The sequence below is a fragment of the Coregonus lavaretus genome (genome assembly GCF_964263955.1).
Source record: "Coregonus lavaretus genome assembly, chromosome: 2".
In the NCBI taxonomy this organism is placed as follows: Eukaryota; Metazoa; Chordata; class Actinopteri; order Salmoniformes; family Salmonidae; genus Coregonus; species Coregonus lavaretus.
In genome coordinates, this window is record NC_139989.1 from 10,945,628 (window position 1) to 10,965,086 (window position 19,459).

Genomic DNA, 19,459 nt, shown 5'->3' on the forward strand with positions numbered 1-19,459 from the left:
TTTCTGCTCGGCTGCCCGGAGCCCTGTTCTGTGAGCTCGCAATGAGTCGTCAAGCCACGGAGCAGGAGGGGAGGACCGAGCCGGCCGGGAGTATAAGGGACATAGAGAGTCAAAGGATGCAGAAAGGGACGAGAGGAGGGTTGGGGAGGCAGAATCAGGAGATTGGAGGGAGAAGGATTGAGCAGAGGGAAGAGATGATAGGATGGAAGAGGAGAGAGTAGCGGGAGAGAGAGAGCGAAGGTTGCGACGGTGCATTACCATCTGAGTAGGGGCAGAGTGAGTAGTGTTGGAGGAGAGCGAGAGAGAAAAGGATACAAAGTAGTGGTCGGAGACATGGAGGGGAGTTGCAGTAAGATTAGTAGAAGAACAGCATCTAGTAAAGATGAGGTCAAGCGTATTGCCTGCCTTGTGAGTAGGGGGGGGACAGTGAGAGGGTGTGGTCAAAAGAGGAAAGGAGTGGAAAGAAGGAGGCAGAGAGAAATTAGTCAAAGGTAGACGTAGGGAGGTTAAAGTCACCCAGAACTGTGAGGGGTGAGCCATCCTCAGGAAAGGAACTTGTCAAGCTCATTGATGAACTCTCCAAGGGAACCTGGAGGGCGATAAATGACAAGGATGTTAAGCTTGAATGGGCTAGTGACTGTGACAGCATGGAATTCAAAGGAGGAGATAGACAGATGGGTCAGGGGAAAAAGAGAGAATGTCCACTTGGGAGAGATGAGGATTCCTGTGCCACCACCCCGCTGACCAGATGCTCTCGGGGTATGCGAGAACACATGGTCAGACTAGGAGAGAGCAGTAGGAGTAGCAGTATTTTCAGTGGTAATCCATGTTTCCGTCAGCGCCAAGAAGTCGAGGGACTGGAGGGTAGCATAGGCTGTGATGAACTCTGCCTTGTTGGCCGCGGAACGGCAGTTCCAGAGGCTGCCGGAGACCTGGAACTCCACGTCGGTCGTGCGTGCAGGGACCACCAGGTTAGAGAGGCAGCAGCCACGTGGTGTGAGGCGTTTGTATAGCCTGTGCGGAGAGGAGAAAACAGGGATAGACAGAGGCATAGTTGACAGGCTACAGAAAATGGCTACAATAATGCAAAGGAGATCGGAATGAAATGAACTAAACATCTGGGAAAGCGAGAGTGCGGGTCCTCCCCCACTTATGTTTCACTGAAACACCCAAATATAACTCTCCCAACTTCCACCTCAGAAACTATAATTGTTGTAAACTACAGCGGTTCAATGTTTTCTAGGAATAGACTAACTTAGTTTATTCAGCTAGCTAACTTGGTACAGTATTCTTCCGTGAAAACCGTCCAGGGCACCTAGTCCTATGACGCCATAGCCAACTAGCATGCCAGGCTCCAACAACACGGTTTAGCACCAATACTCGGCCACAACAAACCACCAGTGTGTTAACACGCCAAGCAGATCATACGTGTCCGTGTCTAACGTTGTGGGTTAGTCCCGACAGCTTGAGCGAGTCCGTCGTCAATTCAAACCACAGGTTTTCAATAGGTTTCAAGTCCGGAGACTGAGATGACCATTGCAAAATGTTGACTTTGTGGTCAAGTTACCATTTCTTTGTGGATTTTGATGTGTGCTTGAGGGTATTGTATTGCTGGAAGAGCCACTTCCGGCCAAGTGTCAGCCTCCTGGCAGAGGCAATCAGGTTTTTGGCTAAAATGTCCAAGTACTTGGTAAAAAATCATGATGCCGTTGACCTTAACAAGGGCCCCAGGACTTGTGGTAGCAAAATAACCTTATAACATCAACAATCCACCACCATATTTTACTGTAGGTATGAGGTACTTTTTTGCTTATGCTTCTGTTTTTGATGCCAAACCCACCACTGGTGTGTGTGGCCAAAGAGCTCTATCTTCACATCATCTGACCATAGCACCGCCTGGAGTTTGATAATGACATTGGCACTTGGATTGGAACCAATCTGAGCAAATGTATTAGTATAAAATAATGTAATTTCCCCTTTTTTTGCACACAATATACTGTATTTGTATTATTAATTTTATATAGTATTTTTTGCTTATATTTATCACGGGTGTCAATCATTTTGGACCAGACTGTATGAGGGCAGAGTTGGATAAAGCGGTGGTCCACGAAGAGTGAGGAGTCCGATTTCAGTGTTTGAGGACGGGTTCACTCTTGGAGGACTAAAGCAACCTTTGTTTCATTTGCAAATGCGGGCAGTCCAAGTGAGGGGGAGAGCGAGAGATTTTTAAGAGGGAGTGAGTGAGGGATAGAGCGGGCTCCAACTCTTACCACTATCACATTGGAACAAGAAGACTTTAGTGTGGACTTAACAAGATTGAAGATGATTTCACGGTAAATTCGCGCATATTTTACGCGCATTGAAAGTGTTTTGACAAACCGAGAATTGAACTCAGCTAAATTATTAACTTTTTCCCCTCTATCATCAGCCTCTCCCTGTGGTCCTTTGGAATACATCTCGCCTTGTGGTACTGTCAACTGTCGACTGCATATCAGCTTCTGGACGGTATGTGACGCTCATCAGATTTGTTCCTGTTCTCGCTCATTTGGCTGAACTGGTTTGGTATTGTGAGAAAGTATAAGCACAAATATCGCAAATATGCATTCATTCACGCATGTAGTATTGCTTGATAGTTAGATGAAATCACATAGTCAGCGCGAGTTTAGCTATAGGATTTTGTGATAATGCACATCGTATTCTAAAATTCCTTGGTGCAATCGCATTTTCGTAAAGTTCCACTTTTTTGGACAGCTGGTGCTGTGCAATTATTATAGCGTTATGAAAGTGAGTGATTGGTCCGTAAATCCTTTCCTTGTGGGTCTAGTGTTGGGATTTACGAATGTTTTTAACTTGACAATAAAAACATTTATTTCAGACTGATGCTTAAAACCTCTTGAGTTGGTTGCGTCTTGTGGGTGTAAATACAAAGCGCGTGTCTTTGACAGCATCGACAACCAAGCGTTAAACCAATCAGTCATTATTCTTTGCGTAAAGTGTCATTCTGGCAACACTCTATCTCATAGCTGGACAGTGCGACAGAACATGTCAACACAAATTTGGAAAGCTGAAGATGTGATGATGCAGCGTAGCCAAGGCTCGTTTTCTTGTGGCTGGTTGTGTGGCTTGCTGTGCGCTCTGTGTCTACGGTGTCTGCGGAGACTTTTCAATGATCTGTCACCGACGGCTCCGTGACTAATGGTAAAAGTAATGCAAGATGTGCGCGACTCAGCAGGTATTGACTGTGATACCAATGGCCACTGAAAGGAATTGTCACAGACAGACAGACTAGTGTCGCAGTGTAATCAAGGACGCAGACAGAAAAGGACTATGTCTGGAAGATGAAGAGCATAGGCTACCTGCTGTATCAGCAGCCAACCATGTCATTGAGTTGGAGCAGTAGATGGAGTTCTGTATCACTTTGAATACACTTTCCGCATATAACCATCCAGTAGAACTCATTGGACGTTAACTCGATAGTTCAGACATTTTATAGGACAGTCGGGACTGATTATGCGCCCGGGCCAAAGAAAAAGGATACACTTTCAAAGGGAACGTGTGTATGTGTGTGTGTGTTTGTGATTTCGTGCATGTATGTGTCTAATGACAGGTCCCTGACTTGGCTTCAACTTCAATTCAAGGTCAATGCCTGGGTTGATATTAGGCTTCTTCATTTCATTAGGGTTTGCCTATATACGGCTCCATCGTGATAAATGACCTGTGTAGTGACTGACAGATAATTACTGTCTCTCCTCGTCAGTAGAATGGCGCGCAGATTGCCATTTTGACAAGCTCTGGAGATCATATAATCACCACTCTGAGATGACCTCACAACAGCACCTTTGTTTTCGCTAGCCCCATAAAATAATTATGGGCTGCCAAGTCATTGTAATGTGGCCCCGGGAGCTTAATTGTTGAGCTCATTCCTTCTGAGTTAGAGTCACTTGGCTCTTACAACAACAAAAAATCTATATGAGGAAGCTGTCTCTAATTTACTATGGAAAAGAACTCTGAAGTATGATGACTTGTGACTGAGGGGAATGTGGAGCTGGGGGGAAACTGGTGATTCTACAGCCTTGACAGTTTCCTCAACTGTATTTCCTGTCAGCTGTTTGTGTATGTGCCATATTCATAAACTGCTCAAAGATGATTCACTTTTCGGAGAAAAAAGAATTCAGTGTGTGCTGCTTTTGCCAGCGGAGACCATTAGGGACAAATATTTCCATGCACATGTAAGCTATGCAGTAAATACTCTAAAAAACAAAACCGTCGCCTAGAAACGTCCCATCTCATGAATTTGTGGAAATCGAGCTGATATTACAAATTGTGGGGTTTTGTGCTGTAGCCTACCGCTTAGATCAGGGGTGGCAAACTCATTTCATGGAGGGCATAGTGTCTGCAGGTAAAAATAAAATAAAATGTATCAATCAAGTACAAGGGAGGAGCGAAAACCCGCAGACACTCGGCCCTCCGTGGAATGTGTTTGACACGTGCCTTAGATACTTGCTACACTCTCTTGTTCCTTAAAGTAAAATCGAATCAAATCAAAATGCCTTTGTCACATGCGCCTAATACAACGGGTGTAGACTTTACCATGAAATGCTTGCATGAAAAAAATATATACAGTACCAGTCAAAAGTTTGGACACACCTACTCATTCAAGGGTTTTTCTTTATTTTTACTATTTTCTACATTGTAGAATAATAGTGAAGACATAAAAACTATGAAATAACACATATGGAATCATGTAGTAACCCAAATCAAAATATATGTTATATTTGAGATTCTTCAAATAGCCACCACTTGCCTTGATGACAGCTTTGCACACTCTTGGCATTCTCTCAACCAGCTTCATGAGGGAGTCACCTGGAATGCATTTAAATTAACAGGTGTGCCTTCTTAAAATTTAATTGGTGGAATTTATTTCTGTCTTAATGCGTTTGAGCCAATCAGTTGTGTTGTGACAAGGTAGGGGATGTATACAGAAGATAGCCCTATTTGGTAAAAGACAAAGTCCATATTTTGGCAAGAAAAGCTCATATAAGCAAAGAGAAATGACAATCCATCATTACTTTAAGACATGAAGGTCAGTCAATATGGAACATTTCAAGAACTTTGAAAGTTTCTCCAAGTGCAGTCGCAAAACCATCAAGCGCTATGATGAAACTGGCTCTCATGAGGACCGCCACAGGAATGGAAGACCCAGAGTTACCTCTGCTGCAGAGGATAAATTCATTAGAGTTACCAGTCTCAGAAATTGCAGCCCAAATAAATGCTTCACAGAGTTCAAGTAACAGACATCTCAACATCAACTGTTCAGAGGCCTTCATGCTCGAATTGCTGCAAAGAAACCACTACTAAAGGACACCAATAAGAAGAAGAGACCTGCTTGGGCCAAGAAACATGAGCAATGGACATTAGACCTGTGGAAATTTGTCCTATGGTCTGCAGTCCAAATTGGAGATTATTGGTTCAAACCGCCCTGTCTTTGTGAGACGCGGTGTGGGTGAACTGATGATCTCCGCATGTGTAGTCCCCACCATAAAGCATGGAGGAGGAGGATGGTGTGGGGGTGCTTTGCTGGTGACACTGTCTGTGATTTATTTAGAATACAAGGCACACTTAACCAGCATGGCTACCACAGCATTCTGCAGCGATACGCCATCCCATCTGGTTTGGGCTTAGTGGGACTTTCATTTGTTTTTCAACAGGACAATGACTCAACACACCTCCAGGCTGTGTAAGGGCTATTTGACCAAGAAGGAGAGTGATGGAGTGCTGCCTCAGATGACCTGGCCTCCACAATCCCCTGACCTCAACCCAGTTGAGATGGTTTGGAATGAGTCAGACAGCAGAGTGAAGGAAAAGCAGCCTACAAGTACTCAGCATATGTGGGAACTCCTTCAAGACTGTTGGAAAATCATTCCAGGTGAAGCTGGTTGAGAGAATGCCAAGAGTGTGCAAAGCTGTCATCAAGGCAAAGGGTGCCTACTTTGAAAAATCTCAAATATAACATATGTTTTGATTTGTTTAGCACTTGTTTGGTTACTACATGATTCCATATGAGTTATTTCATAGTTTTGATGTCTTCACTATTATTCTACAATGTAGAAAATAGTAAAAATAAAGAAAAACCCTGGAATGAGTTGGTGTACCAAACTTTTGACTGGTACTGTATATATTGTAACACCAGAGGAATGAAATACAGAATAATTAAACTATGTGTCCTTGTATGCTCCTTGTGCAGTGACTAGCCCTAATGGTTTTCTTAACAGCCTAGTCCTGGACAAATACCTGGTTTATGTGTGTATCAATGTAATGAGCCCTTACACATACCAGGAGAGTTTAATGTATGAGGTATTGTCATAGCTAATTAAGTTGTTTTTCTTTTGGAGACATCATAACATGAGTTTGTGGGAATTCACTCATGTTGATTTGTTGCTCTTAATGCTTGGTAATGTGGAATTTATCAGCCAGCAGGCACATTGCGCCATTCCAGCCTTAGTGTGCTACCCTCAGTCTAAATGCATGATCAAGCATTTCCAATTCAGATAAAGGTTGAAGACTGCTGCCTCTTAAACCTAAATATGTTAATAATGTCCTAATGATCTGATTATCTATGGTTAAATTCTGCAATAGGCTAATTAGAGCGTCAACATTCACCATTTGAAGGTATTATGTGTAATTTCTTATGCATTGGAGCAAGGACTGTAAAATGTTAGATGCTTAGGCCTACAGCGCATGTGGAGGCGGCCTACTCATGTTAAAGGTTTATTAGTTAAGGAAGGGGGGTGGAATTTGGCAGCCTGCTTGGTGTTGGCACCTTCCATCTGTTTCACACATGCAGAATATTCCCTTAATGATGTTCATGGGACTATTGTAATGAATATCTGAGACACAGAGACAGACAAAAGGCTTTCAGTTGTTCAAAAGAGGAGCACAATTATGCATCTCCAAACAGTAATATAATAATGACATTTAGCAGAGGCCTTTATCCAAAGCATACATTTTACATATGGGTGGTCCTGGGAATCCAACCCACTATCCAGGCATTGCAATCGCCATATCTATGAACTGAGCTACAGAGGACGACAGTGCTGACATAACTAATTTCCTGTGGCCTAGTCTGTAATGTAGCCTACATACTTCGTCTAAGAGATAACCATTGGAGTAGTCATTGGAGGAAAGGAGTAATCCCATGTGTTTCACTAGTACCCCTAATGATGATGATGATGATGATGATGATGATGACAATGCGGTGGTGTAATTACACTTGTTATGATGGTTTTCAGTCGCGGCTCCTGCCCTCAGTTGACTGGGGCCTGACAGTAACTTACTGTATAGGCTAGAGCTGTGAATTATTCAATACTGACATGCATATGCCATGTGGGGACCACCAACGGAACCTTTTTAGGAGGGGAGCTGAGGGTCTAGCTGTTGATGTACGGTATATATTTATGGGAACAGCACAGTATGCTTCCTAAAGAAATGTAAACGTCTGTACAGTGTCTCAGGATACTACACTATACAGATAAGAAGATACCATATATCACTCAGAAGCATGCCCGTGTGTATGTGTGTGCTTGTGTGTGTGTGTGTGTGTGCTTGTGTGTGAGTCTGTATGCTCTTAATTCTGGACCAGTCCCATGGAGCTTTGAGCCAGAGAGGGGCTTGCATAGTTTGAGTTTCTCCGCCCAGGGCTGCTCCCATGTCAGGCTAACAGAGAGAGAGGGTGGCCTCCTGCCAGGCTGCTGAGTTTAGCTGTAATGAAAGATGACTGAGTGGCAGCTCTGTCCTGGCTGTGGGGGCAGCAGGCTCAGACATACAGTAGAAGGGCAGACTGCATCACCCCTCACAGTGCATGACCAATAATGAATGTCAACAGACTCAACACCTCAGTGAAGAGAACTGCACTGACATTCCATGTGTTGCCCTAAAGGGATAGTTGTTCACCCCAAGATCAAAGTTTCATACCTCAAAAGTGGTCCAAAGTCGAGCTGAGTTTGTACTGATGAGCTTATTTTTAAATAATTGTTTTAATTATATATTTTATTTGATCACAAGGCCATGCAAAGGTACAATCATTGATAGTTATGCAGAAGAGCTGCTTCAACAAAAAACACAAATATATGTAAACAATGTACAATATTAACAGAAATACAGTAGTTAGATGCTAACGGATTTGTGTTCCAAAATGGCTTACCGTACAGGAAAGAAAACATAAAAAAAACAGGATAGTCACTTATGGCAGAGCATTAGTATCTAAAATACAACTAATACATAGGGATATTTTTCTTTTTTAAACCATGTGTCCAAATCAAGTCCATATTATGGCAAGAACAGCTCAAATAAGTAAAGAGAAATGACAGTCCATCATTACTTTAAGACATGAAGGTCAGTCAATCCGGAAAATTTCAAGAACTTTGAAAGTTTCTTCAAGTGCAGTCACAAAACCATCAAGCGCTATGATGAAACTGGCTCTCATGAGGACCGCCACAGGAATGGAAGACCCAGAGTTATCTCTGCTGCAGAGGATAAGTTCATTAGGGTTTCCAGTCTCAGAAATTGCAGCCCAAATAAATGTTTCACAGAGTTCAAGTAACAGACACATCAACTGTTCAGGCCTTCATGGTCAAATTGCTGCAAAGAAACCACTACTAAAGGACGCCAATAAGAAGAAGAGACTTGCGTGGTCCTCTGTAGCTCAGCTGGTAGAGCACGGCGCTTGTAACGCCAAGGTAGTGGGTTCGATCCCCGGGACCACCCATACACAAAAATGTATGCACGCATGACTGTAAGTCGCTTTGGATAAAAGCGTCTGCTAAATGGCATATTATTATTTATTATTATTATTATTATTATTATTATTATTATTATTTATTATATTATTATTATTATTATATTATTGCTTAGGCCAAGAAACATGAGCAATGGACATTAGACCGGTGGAAATGTGTCCTTTGGTCTGGAATCCAATTTGGAGATGATTGGTTCCAACTGCCGTGTCTTTGTGAGACGCGGTGTGGGTGAATGGATGATCCCCACATGTGTATTTCCCACAGTAAAGCATGGAAGAGGAGGTGTTATGGTGTGGGGGTGCTTTGCTGGTGACACTGTCTGTGATTTAGTTCAATTCAAGGCACACTTAACCAGCATGGCTACCACTGCATTCGGCAGCGATACGCCATCCCATCTGGTTTGGGCTTAGTGGGACTATCATTTGTTTTTCAACAGGACAATGACCCAACACACCTCCAGGCTATGTAAGAGCTATTTTACCAAGAAGGAGAGTGATGGAGTGCTGCATCAGATGACCTGGCCTCCACAATCCCCCGACCTCAACCAAATTGAGATGGTTTGGGATGAGTCTGACCACAGAGTGAAGCAAAAGCAGCAAACAAGTGCTCAGCATATGTGGGAGCTCCTTCAAGACTGTTGGAAAAACATTCCAGGTGAAGCTGGTTGAGAGAATGCCAAGAGTGTGCAAAGCTGTCATCAAGGCAAAGGGTGGCTATTTGAAGAATCTCAAATATGAAATATATTTTGATTTGTTTCACACTTTTTTGGTTACTACATGATTCCATGTGTTATTTCATAGTTTCTATGTCTTCACTATTATTCTACAATATAGAAAATAGTAAAAAATAAAGAAAAACCTTTAAATGATTAGGTGTTCTAAAACTTTTGACGGGTAGTGTATATCTACACACATGGGTACAAATGTAAACTCTTGTACATAATTAATCCGACACAGGTATCGGTTTCATCATAAGAAAGAAAAGGAGCTTTCTTATTTGAGATTAACTAGCCGTTTAAGTAAACAAGCCATCGTCCATTGCTGATGAGACGTGGTGATGTTGCTGGGCTAGCTCACCATTAATCCATGTCTAGAAAAAGCAGCGAGGTGATGGTTTGATGTCCTTCCACAGATATGTAATACATATGGTTTAGGGCTTTGTTTCAGTAAAAGAGACATACAATTGGGGCCCAGGCCCCACATGGCAAGCATTTATTTATGTTATATGTAAATCTCTGCTCCCTCTGTCCCTCCCTGATTGAATAACATAAGTGGCTATATTTGACTTGAAATGCCAAACTGTTTCTTCTTCCAAACTCTGGAAAATATGAAGTAGAGGAGGATGGAGATGGATATTCATCAAGGAAAAAGTGTTGTTCTCATGTCCAAACATGAACCATGGAGACAAAAAACTGGGCGGTTCAGTTTAGTCCTCTCTCCTCCCCCAAACGGACAGTGTGTGTGTGAACATGTGTGTTGGAGAAATTTTCAGACATGAAGGGGAGGAGAAGTTCGGACCTTTATGGAATGTAATGTAAGCTCACTCGAGTACTGTTGCTAATACGAGCCTGTCCCTTGCACTTGTCGGAGAGACTCTCCAGTCCTGTGTCTTCCAGGCAGACTGTTAGCCAAACACAAGGCTTCCCTTGGGTGTTGGGGCAGGGCGAGTGTCCACTGGGTCTGGTCAATGTCTGCTGCACCATGTATTGTAACACCGACCAGACCCATTCTAAACTCAGCCTCCATTACAAAGGAATAATTACTTGTCACACCGTTGGGGTAAACATTCACCAGTATTCATCAAGTTAAAAGCGCCCTAGCTTTAGTTTTGAGCCAGCGTGCCTATGTATGTTTATAGAATTGTTAGATGTGTATGGATGTGTATATATAGGAGAGGTTCAAGCACATTCTATTTCCCTTGTGCTTACTTACCCCCTTAGAAGTCCATACCCACTGGGCACACCATGTCATTTCAACATGGATATTTGGGTAATATTTGGTTGAGACTTTGATCAATCAGATTACAACCTATATTCACCCACTCAACAAGACAGCCAAAAGTTCGTTGAATTTCCAATATGTTATCACTATGCTTTCAACCATCTAAAAGCACAACCAAATTCCTATGGAAAAACAGTGTCTGACTTTTGGTTTAGTTGTCACCCAAATGTTTATCACTGTGCTTTCAAACACACAATACAACCACACATGGATACTATGCATTTAAAAATCACAGAGGATAACATACACAAGTTTAGAAGCCTATTTCATCGTGGTCCTCTTGCTAACAAAATACTTGATGAACAAGACATGAAAGATGGAAAACGAATGGAGTTGAGGCTGTTTGGAAAAGTCAGTATGGCTTGAGTGGATGGCACATCAATGGTACAGTACAGCCAGGGAGAAAGTCAGTCTGTCAGACAAGGGCCCATCGCTTTGTCCGACGTTCCCAGTTCCTCCATAGTAGCCACTCCTCCGTAGTCCCTCTGCCTCTCTGACATCTCAGACACTGCAGTCTCCACCTTCCAACCGTCAGGTGAAACAAAAAAGCTGGAGATGCTGCTGCATTATTTAAATGCAAATATTAGCCATCCAGCTAGCTAGCCATGGCAAACAAACAGATTTAACATCAAAGTCCTGTAACTTTGACATTGAAGACCACAATATGTATGTGATAAATTGTTTTAAACAAAAAAACGCTTTAAAATGATTAAATATTTACAGAATGTACAGGAGCTCTCTGCCTAGGCAACCTCACTGTCACGCCCTGGCTCTTGGGACTCTTATATGTTGAGCCAGGGTGTGGATTTTTCTATGTTATAGTTTTCTATGTTGTGTTCTAGATCGTTTAGTTTCTATGTTGGCCAGGGTGGTTCCCAATCAGAGACAGCTGTAGCTCGTTGTCTCTGATTGGGGACCATACTCAGGCAGCCTGTTGGCACCAGTTTATTGTGGGATATATATATTTTTTTCTTGATCCGAAAGGTTTGTGTTATGACCTAGGACTTCACGTATCGTTTCGTTTATTGTTTTGGTTCGTGTTGTGTACACTCAATAAAGTATGTACGCCTATCACGCTGCGCCTTGGTCCGCTTCATCATGTGACGATCGTGACACTCACAACACCATCGTTTGATTTGATTTAGTCCTATTCTTTAACTTAACTTTTTGGTTAAGATGGAGACGTGAATCCAACATATAAATCATTAATTTGTAGACAAACTGGAATTAAAGCCAGACTAAGTCAGTGGCACAGATTAAACTATCCAAGCAGAAGATACATCTCCTTCAAATGTTGATATTTGGTTGCGTTGACAACCAAACACAATTCAATATCACTAAATATCATTACATTTTCAATCAACCAGATCTTGAAACCCTAGGCCTATTATAGTCTATTTTCAGTTGAATTCTGGGTTGAATTGAAACAATAGCTGTTGATGACTTCACAAATTATATATAGGCCTAAATAGTATCATTGATGATATATGAGTGATAAAGTATGGTCACATTTAATTTGCTCTGTTAAACCTAACCTTTGGAATGACTTCGATAGCAACAGTGAATATATTTAGTTTGGAGATCTAAATGGAGATCTCTCAACAACTATTCTCACAATAGCACATTGGTAATAGTCTGTGACAAAAAGCTCAGATAAGCAGGGCTGTGCTTGATTAAAAACCTGGCTGGGAGAGCAAAGGGTAGCTGTAGATAGATCAATTCTCCAGTAGGAGGTGCTGCCCAGGCTATTGTTTTTTTTCTGACAGTGGATATAACATTGAATATCTGACGTTGTTTTAAAGGTACAAATTCAAGGTTTGTCTATGTTGAAATTTGGTTATCATGATGACATAATCCTGTGGTTGAAATTTCACCCTCAAAACAACAGTTGATGATCCAATCCAATGTATTTTCTAGTAGATTCCATGTCACAATACGATTACAAATTGCATTGAAACAACGTTGATTCAACCAGTTTGTGCCCAGTGGGTGTGTCATGAGACAGCATACTCAAACCAAGACCCCCTTATAGATGTGTTTATACAGGAGAGGTTCAAGCACGTTCTATTTCCCCAGTTGCTTACTTCATGATGTAAGAATAGCATATATTCGAGTGTACATTTCCCCTTAGAAGTGACCCTAAGAAGTCCATACTATTATATTTACATTTACATTTTAGTCATTTAGCAGACGCTCTTATCCAGAGCGACTTACAGTTAGTGAATACATATTATTATTCATACTGGCCCCCCCGTGGGAATCGAACCCACAACCCTGGCGTTGCAAACGCCATGCTCTATCAACTGAGCTACATCGCTGCCGGCCATTCCCTCCCCTACCCTGGGCCAATTGTGCGCCGCCCATGAGTCTCCCGGTCGCGGCCGGCTGCGACAGAGCCTGGATTCGAACCAGGATCTCTAGTGGCACAGCTAGCACTGCGATGCAGTGCCTTAGACCACTGCGCCACTCATTATCATAAGTCAGCATCCAATACTAAATCCACTACATTTTTATGCGGATGACACTGTTCTCTATTCAAGTAGAAGCAGTTTGACTTTGGCTTTTGAAAAAGCTCAAACAGCTGTTAACATCATTCAACAGAATCTGTCCTACTTGAAGCTTGTTCTGAATTCCTCTAAAACAAAATGCATGTTATTTTCCAATACTAAACACTCTGAAAACCATGTAATTACTACCTTGGAAGCACATTCTATAGAGCAAGTCAAAACGTACAAATATCTGGGAGTTTGGGTGGAAGAGAAGTTGAGCTTCACCACCCATGTAGAGAACTCAAGTATTGGGTTTTATTACCGGCACAAAGTTTGTTTTCCCTTTGCCGCCAGAAGATAGTTGTACTTTTCTCTCTGTGTGTGACTATGGTGACTATGTGCAAGCCTCAAGCTCCACACTGAAGGCTATTGAGTCTGTGTATCATGCAACCCTTTGTTTTATCACCAATTAGAGATATGCTGTCGGGTGGCCGTCACTAGCAACAGGCAAGCTCAAACACTGGTACATTCTTATTTGTAAGGCCATTTTAGGAAAACTGCCATCTTATAGCTCGAAATGAAAACACATACAAGCTCAGATCTCAATCTTGTTGTATGCTTACAGTCCTTAACATTTGAACCGAGCATTACTCAGCCTCCTGGTCTTGGAATTCCCTCCAAGCCAACCTAAAACTCCAGGACCCGGTGTCCCTGGAGGGGTCAAAGGACAAACAGATGAACAGGTTGTTGAGACGTAGTTGTTTCTAGTTGTCAGCCGATGTCACTAGCTTGCGTTGCCTCAATCTCTCTAGCTCAGGCTGTTATCCCCACCTGCTTCAAGATGTCCACTATCATCCCCGTGCCCAAGAAAGGGAAAGTAACTGATCTGAATGACTACCGACCAGTAGCACTTACTTCTGTCATCTTGAAGTGCTTCGAAAGACTAGTCAAAGACCACATCACCTCCTCCCTCCCTGCAACACTCAACCCTCTCCAATTCGCCAACCGCCCGACAGATCCACGGACGTCGTGGATCATTATTGCACTGCACACTGCCCTCACCCACCTGGAAAAAATGAATGCATACAGTTGATGTCGGAAGTTTACATACACTTAGGTTGGAGTCATTAAAACTCGTTTTCCAACCACTCCACAAATGTCTTGTTAACAAACTATAGTTTTGGCAAGTCGGTTAGGACATCTACTTTGTGCATGACACAAGTAATTTTTCCAACAATTGTTTACAGACAGATTATTTAACTTATAATTCACTGTATCATAATTCCAGTGGGTCAGAAGTTTACATACACTAAGTTGACTGTGCCTTTAAACAGCTTGGAAGATTCCAGAAAATGATGTCATGGCTTTAGAAGCTTCTGATAGGCTAATTGACATAATTTGAGTCAATTGGAGGTGTACCTGTGGATGTATTTCAAGGCCTACCTTCAAACTCAGTGCCTCTTTGCTTGACATCATGGGGAAATCAAAAGAAATCAGCCAAGACCTCAGAAAAAGAATTGTAGACCTCCACAAGTCTGGTTCATCCTTGGGAGCAATTTCCAAATGCCTGAAGGTACCACGTTCATCTGTACAAACAATAGTACGCAAGTATAAACACCATGGGACCACGCAGCCGTCATACCGCTCAGGAAGGAGACGCGTTCTGTGTCCTAGAGATGAACGTACTTTGGTGCAAAAAGTGCAAATCAATCCCAGAACAACAGCAAAGGACCTTGTGAAGATGCTGGAGGAAACAGGTACAAAAGTATCTATATCCACAGTAAAACGAGTCCTATATCCACATAACCTGAAAGGCCGCTCAGCAAGGAAGAAGCCACTGCTCCAAAACCGCCATAAAAAACTCCAGACTACGGTTTACAACTGCACATGGGGACAAAGATCGTACTTTTTGGAGAAATGTTCTCTGGTCTGATGAAACAAAAAGAGAACTGTTTGGCCATAATGACCATCGTTATGTTTGGAAGAAAAAGAGGATAACTTGCAAGCCAAAGAACACCATCCCAACCGTGAGGCACAGGGGTGGCAGCATCATGCAGGTGGTGTGCTTTGCTGCAGGAGGGAATGGTGCACTTCACAAAATAGATGGCATCATGAGGAAGGAAAATTATGTGGATATATTGAAGCAACATCTCAAGACATCAGTCAGGAAGTTAAAGCTTGGTCGCAAATGGGTCTTCCAAATGGACAATGACCCCAAGCATACTTCCAAAGTTGTGGCAAAATGGCTTAAGGACAACAAAGTCAAGGTATTGGAGTGGCCATCACAAAGCCCTGAGCTCAATCCTATAGAAAATGTGTGGGCAGAACTGAAAAAGCGTGTGCGAGCAAGGAGGCCTACAAACCTGACTCAGTTACACCAGCTCTGTCAGGAGGAATGGGGAAAAATTCACCCAACTTATTGTGGGAAGCTTGTGGAAGGCTACCTGAAACGTTTGACCCAAGTTAAACAATTTAAAGGCAATGCTACGAAATACTAATTGAGTGTATGTAAACTTCTGACTCACTGGGAATGTGATGAAAGAAATAAAAGCTGAAAGAAATCATTCTCTCTACTATTATTCTGACATTTCACATAACGTGGTGATCCTAACTGACCTAAAACAGGGACTTTTTACTAGGATTAAATGTCAGGAATTGTGAAAAACTGAGTTGAAATGTATTTGGCTAAGGTATACAGTGGGGAGAACAAGTATTTGATACACTGCCGATTTTGCAGGTTTTCCTACTTACAAAGCATGTAGAGATCTGTAATTTTTATCATAGGTACACTTCAACTGTGAGAGACAGAATCTAAAACAAAAATCCAGAAAATCACATTGTATGATTTTTAAGTAATTAATTTGCATTTTATTGCATGACATAAGTATTTGATCACCTACCAACCAGTAAGAATTCCGGCTCTCACAGACCTGTTAGTTTTTCTTTAAGAAGCCCTCCTGTTCTCCACTCATTACCTGTATTAACTGCACCTGTTTGAACTCGTTACCTGTATAAAAGACACCTGTCCACACACTCAATCAAACAGACTCCAACCTCTCCACAATGGCCAAGACCAGAGAGCTGTGTAAGGACATTAGGGATAAAATTGTAGACCTGCACAAGGCTGGGATGGGCTACAGGACAATAGGCAAGCAGCTTGGTGAGAAGGCAACAACTGTTGGCACAATTATTAGAAAATGGAAGAAGTTCAAGATGACGGTCAATCACCCTCGGTCTGGGGCTCCATGCAAGATCTCACCTCGTGGGGCATCAATGATCATGAGGAAGGTGAGGGATCAGCCCAGAACTACACGGCAGGACCTGGTCAATGACCTGAAGAGAGCTGGGACCACAGTCTCAAAGAAAACCATTAGTAACACACTACGCCGTCATGGATTAAAATCATGCAGCGCACGCAAGGTCCCCCTGCTCAAGCCAGCGCATGTCCAGGCCCGTCTGAAGTTTGACAATGACCATCTGGATGATCCAGAGGAGGAATGGGAGAAGGTCATGTGGTCTGATGAGACAAAAATACAGCTTTTTGGTCTAAACTCCACTCGCCGTGTTTGGAGGAAGAAGAAGGATGAGTACAACCCCAAGAACACCATCCCAACCGTGAAGCATGGAGGTGGAAACAGCATTCTTTGGGGATGCTTTTCTGCAAAGGGGACAGGACGACTGCACCGTATTGAGGGGAGGATGGATGGGGCCATGTATCGCTAGATCTTGGCCAACAACCTCCTTCCCTCAGTAAGAGCATTGAAGATGGGTCGTGGCTGGGTCTTCCAGCATGACAACGACCCGAAACACACAGCCCGGGCAACTAAGGAGTGGCTCTGTAAGAAGCATCTCAAGGTCCTGGAGTGGCCTAGCCAGTCTCCAGACCTGAACCCAATAGAACATCTTTGGAGGGAGCTGAAAGTCTGTATTGCCAAGCGACAGCCCCGAAACCTGAAGGGTCTGTATGGAGGAGTGGGCCAAAATCCCTGCTGCAGTGTGTGCAAACCTGCTCAAGACCTACAGGAAACGTATGATCTCTGTAATTGCAATCAAAGGTTTCAGTACCAAATATTAAGTTCTGCTTTTCTGATGTATCAAATACTTATGTCATGCAATGAAATGCAAATGAGGAGAGAGGTTGGAGTCTGTTTGATTGAGTGTGTGGACAGGTGTCTTTTATACAGGTAACGAGTTCAAACAGGTGCAGTTAATACAGGTAATGAGTGGAGAACAGGAGGGCTTCTTAAAGAAAAACTAACAGGTCTGTGAGAGCCGGAATTCTTACTGGTTGGTAGGTGATCAAATACTTATGTCATGCAATAAAATGCAAATTAATTACTTAAAAATCATACAATGTGATTTTCTGGATTTTTGTTTTAGATTCCGTCTCTCACAGTTGAAGTGTACCTATGATAAAAATGACAGACCTCTACATGCTTTGTAAGTAGGAAAACCTGCAAAATCGGCAGTGTATCAAATACTTGTTCTCCCCACTGTATGTAAACATCCGACTTCAACTGTATGTGAGGATGCTGTTCATCGACTACAGCTCGGCCTTCAATAGCATAGTGCCCTTTAAGCTCACCACAAAGCTCACGGCTCAGGGACTGCTCTTTCCTATGTTACTGGGTCCTGGACTTCCTGACGGGCCGCCCCCAGGTGGTGAAGGTAAGCAACATTACCTCCTCCACACTGATCCTCAACATGGGGGCCCCATAAGGGTGCATCCTCAGTCCCCTCCTGTACTCCCTGTATACCCACGACTGCGTGACCTCACACATTTCCATCTCCATCATCAAGTTTGCTTAAGACAGTAGTAGGCCTGATTACCAACAACAGAGAGGACGTAGGCACCATGATGGCATGGTGCCAGTTAAATAACCTCTCCCTCAATGTCAGCAAAACAAAGGAGGCTGAAGAAATGCATCCTGTCCCCGAGGGCCCTCACAGTGTTCTATAGGAGTACCATCGAGAGCATACTGTCGGGCTGCATCATAGCCTGGTACGGCAACTTTACCGTTGCTGACCGCAAGGCTCTACAGAGCGTGGTACTCTCAGCCGAACGCACCATTGGGTGCACACTGCCTGCCCTACAGGACACCTACACCAGGTGTCGCAGGAAGGCCAAGAAGATCATCAAGGGCCTCAGCCACCCGAGCCACAGTCTGTTCTCCCCGCTTCCACCAGTCAGACGCGGGCAGTATAGGAGCATCATGGCAAAAACGGACAGACTGGCCAATAGCTTCTACCCCCAGACCATCAGGCTGCTGAATACCCACCATTAGGAACCTAGCTACCTGCTCATCCTGTCCCCCTCCTGCTACCTGGACTTCCTTTGATTTGATTTGACTAACCAAGACCCATTGTACATGCAGTTGTCAGATACTCAGAGAAGTGTGTGTTCCATATGGCCAAACATGTTCCTGCTGTTCCCAATGTGAATATCATAGACATGGAAAACGAGAAGTGATGACACAATGAAACCAGGAAGTGAGGAAAAACAGGAAAGGGATTGGGTCCAGGAATGGTTCCATCCATGCATTGCCCTCATCATGGCACGATCCAGCTGTTAGATCAACAAACACACTATCCACTCACCTCGTATGTTTTTGTTCCATTTATGTAGCCACTAAGTAGCCTGGTCCCAGCTCTGTTTGTTTTGTGGGTCGTTCCACCAATTCATTGCCTTTTGAGAAAGGATAACTTTCACCTAATTTAACATTCTGTCAAAAAGAGCACATGTTCAACTTCATAAAAAAACATGTTTTCCCATCTCAAGAGGTTAAATAACAAAAAGTCTATAGTATGTGCCTATTAAGTACCAAATAAAGTAACAGGGTTGACCGTAACAGGGTTGACGATTTAATCTTAAATCAGCCATAAATCCCCTTGTGACAGGGGGAATGGAAGCTTGTTGTGTGCAACAGGGAATGGCAATTGAATGCAAGCTTCAGCCCCAAAAATGTATTGTGGAACAACCCCAAAAATGACTATTTTTGTGGAACGACCCTTGTCTTGCCAACTCCTATGGTCAAATATGGCGTGGCAATGACCATAAGAGTTGGAAAGACAGCACAAACAGATCTGACACCAGGTGACTGGTGTTGATATCGAACTCCTTTCCCCATTTCCCTTATCTTTTCATGAATCTCTCATTAATTCTCCCATCTTTGCA

General features: G+C 43.0%; 1 protein-coding gene across 1 annotated transcript in view; it reads left to right on the forward strand.

The window, feature by feature from the left end:
• Positions 1-2,220: 2,220 nt before the first annotated feature.
• LOC311100050 (uncharacterized protein) overlaps positions 2,221-19,459 on the forward strand; it is a 106,757-nt gene continuing 89,518 nt past the window's right edge. The window contains exons 1-2 of the mRNA XM_084140793.1: positions 2,221-2,333; positions 2,429-2,505. Coding sequence (XP_083996919.1) covers positions 2,323-2,333; positions 2,429-2,505 — 88 coding nt within the window. The 5' untranslated portion in view covers positions 2,221-2,322. The remainder of the gene's footprint in view (positions 2,334-2,428; positions 2,506-19,459) is intronic.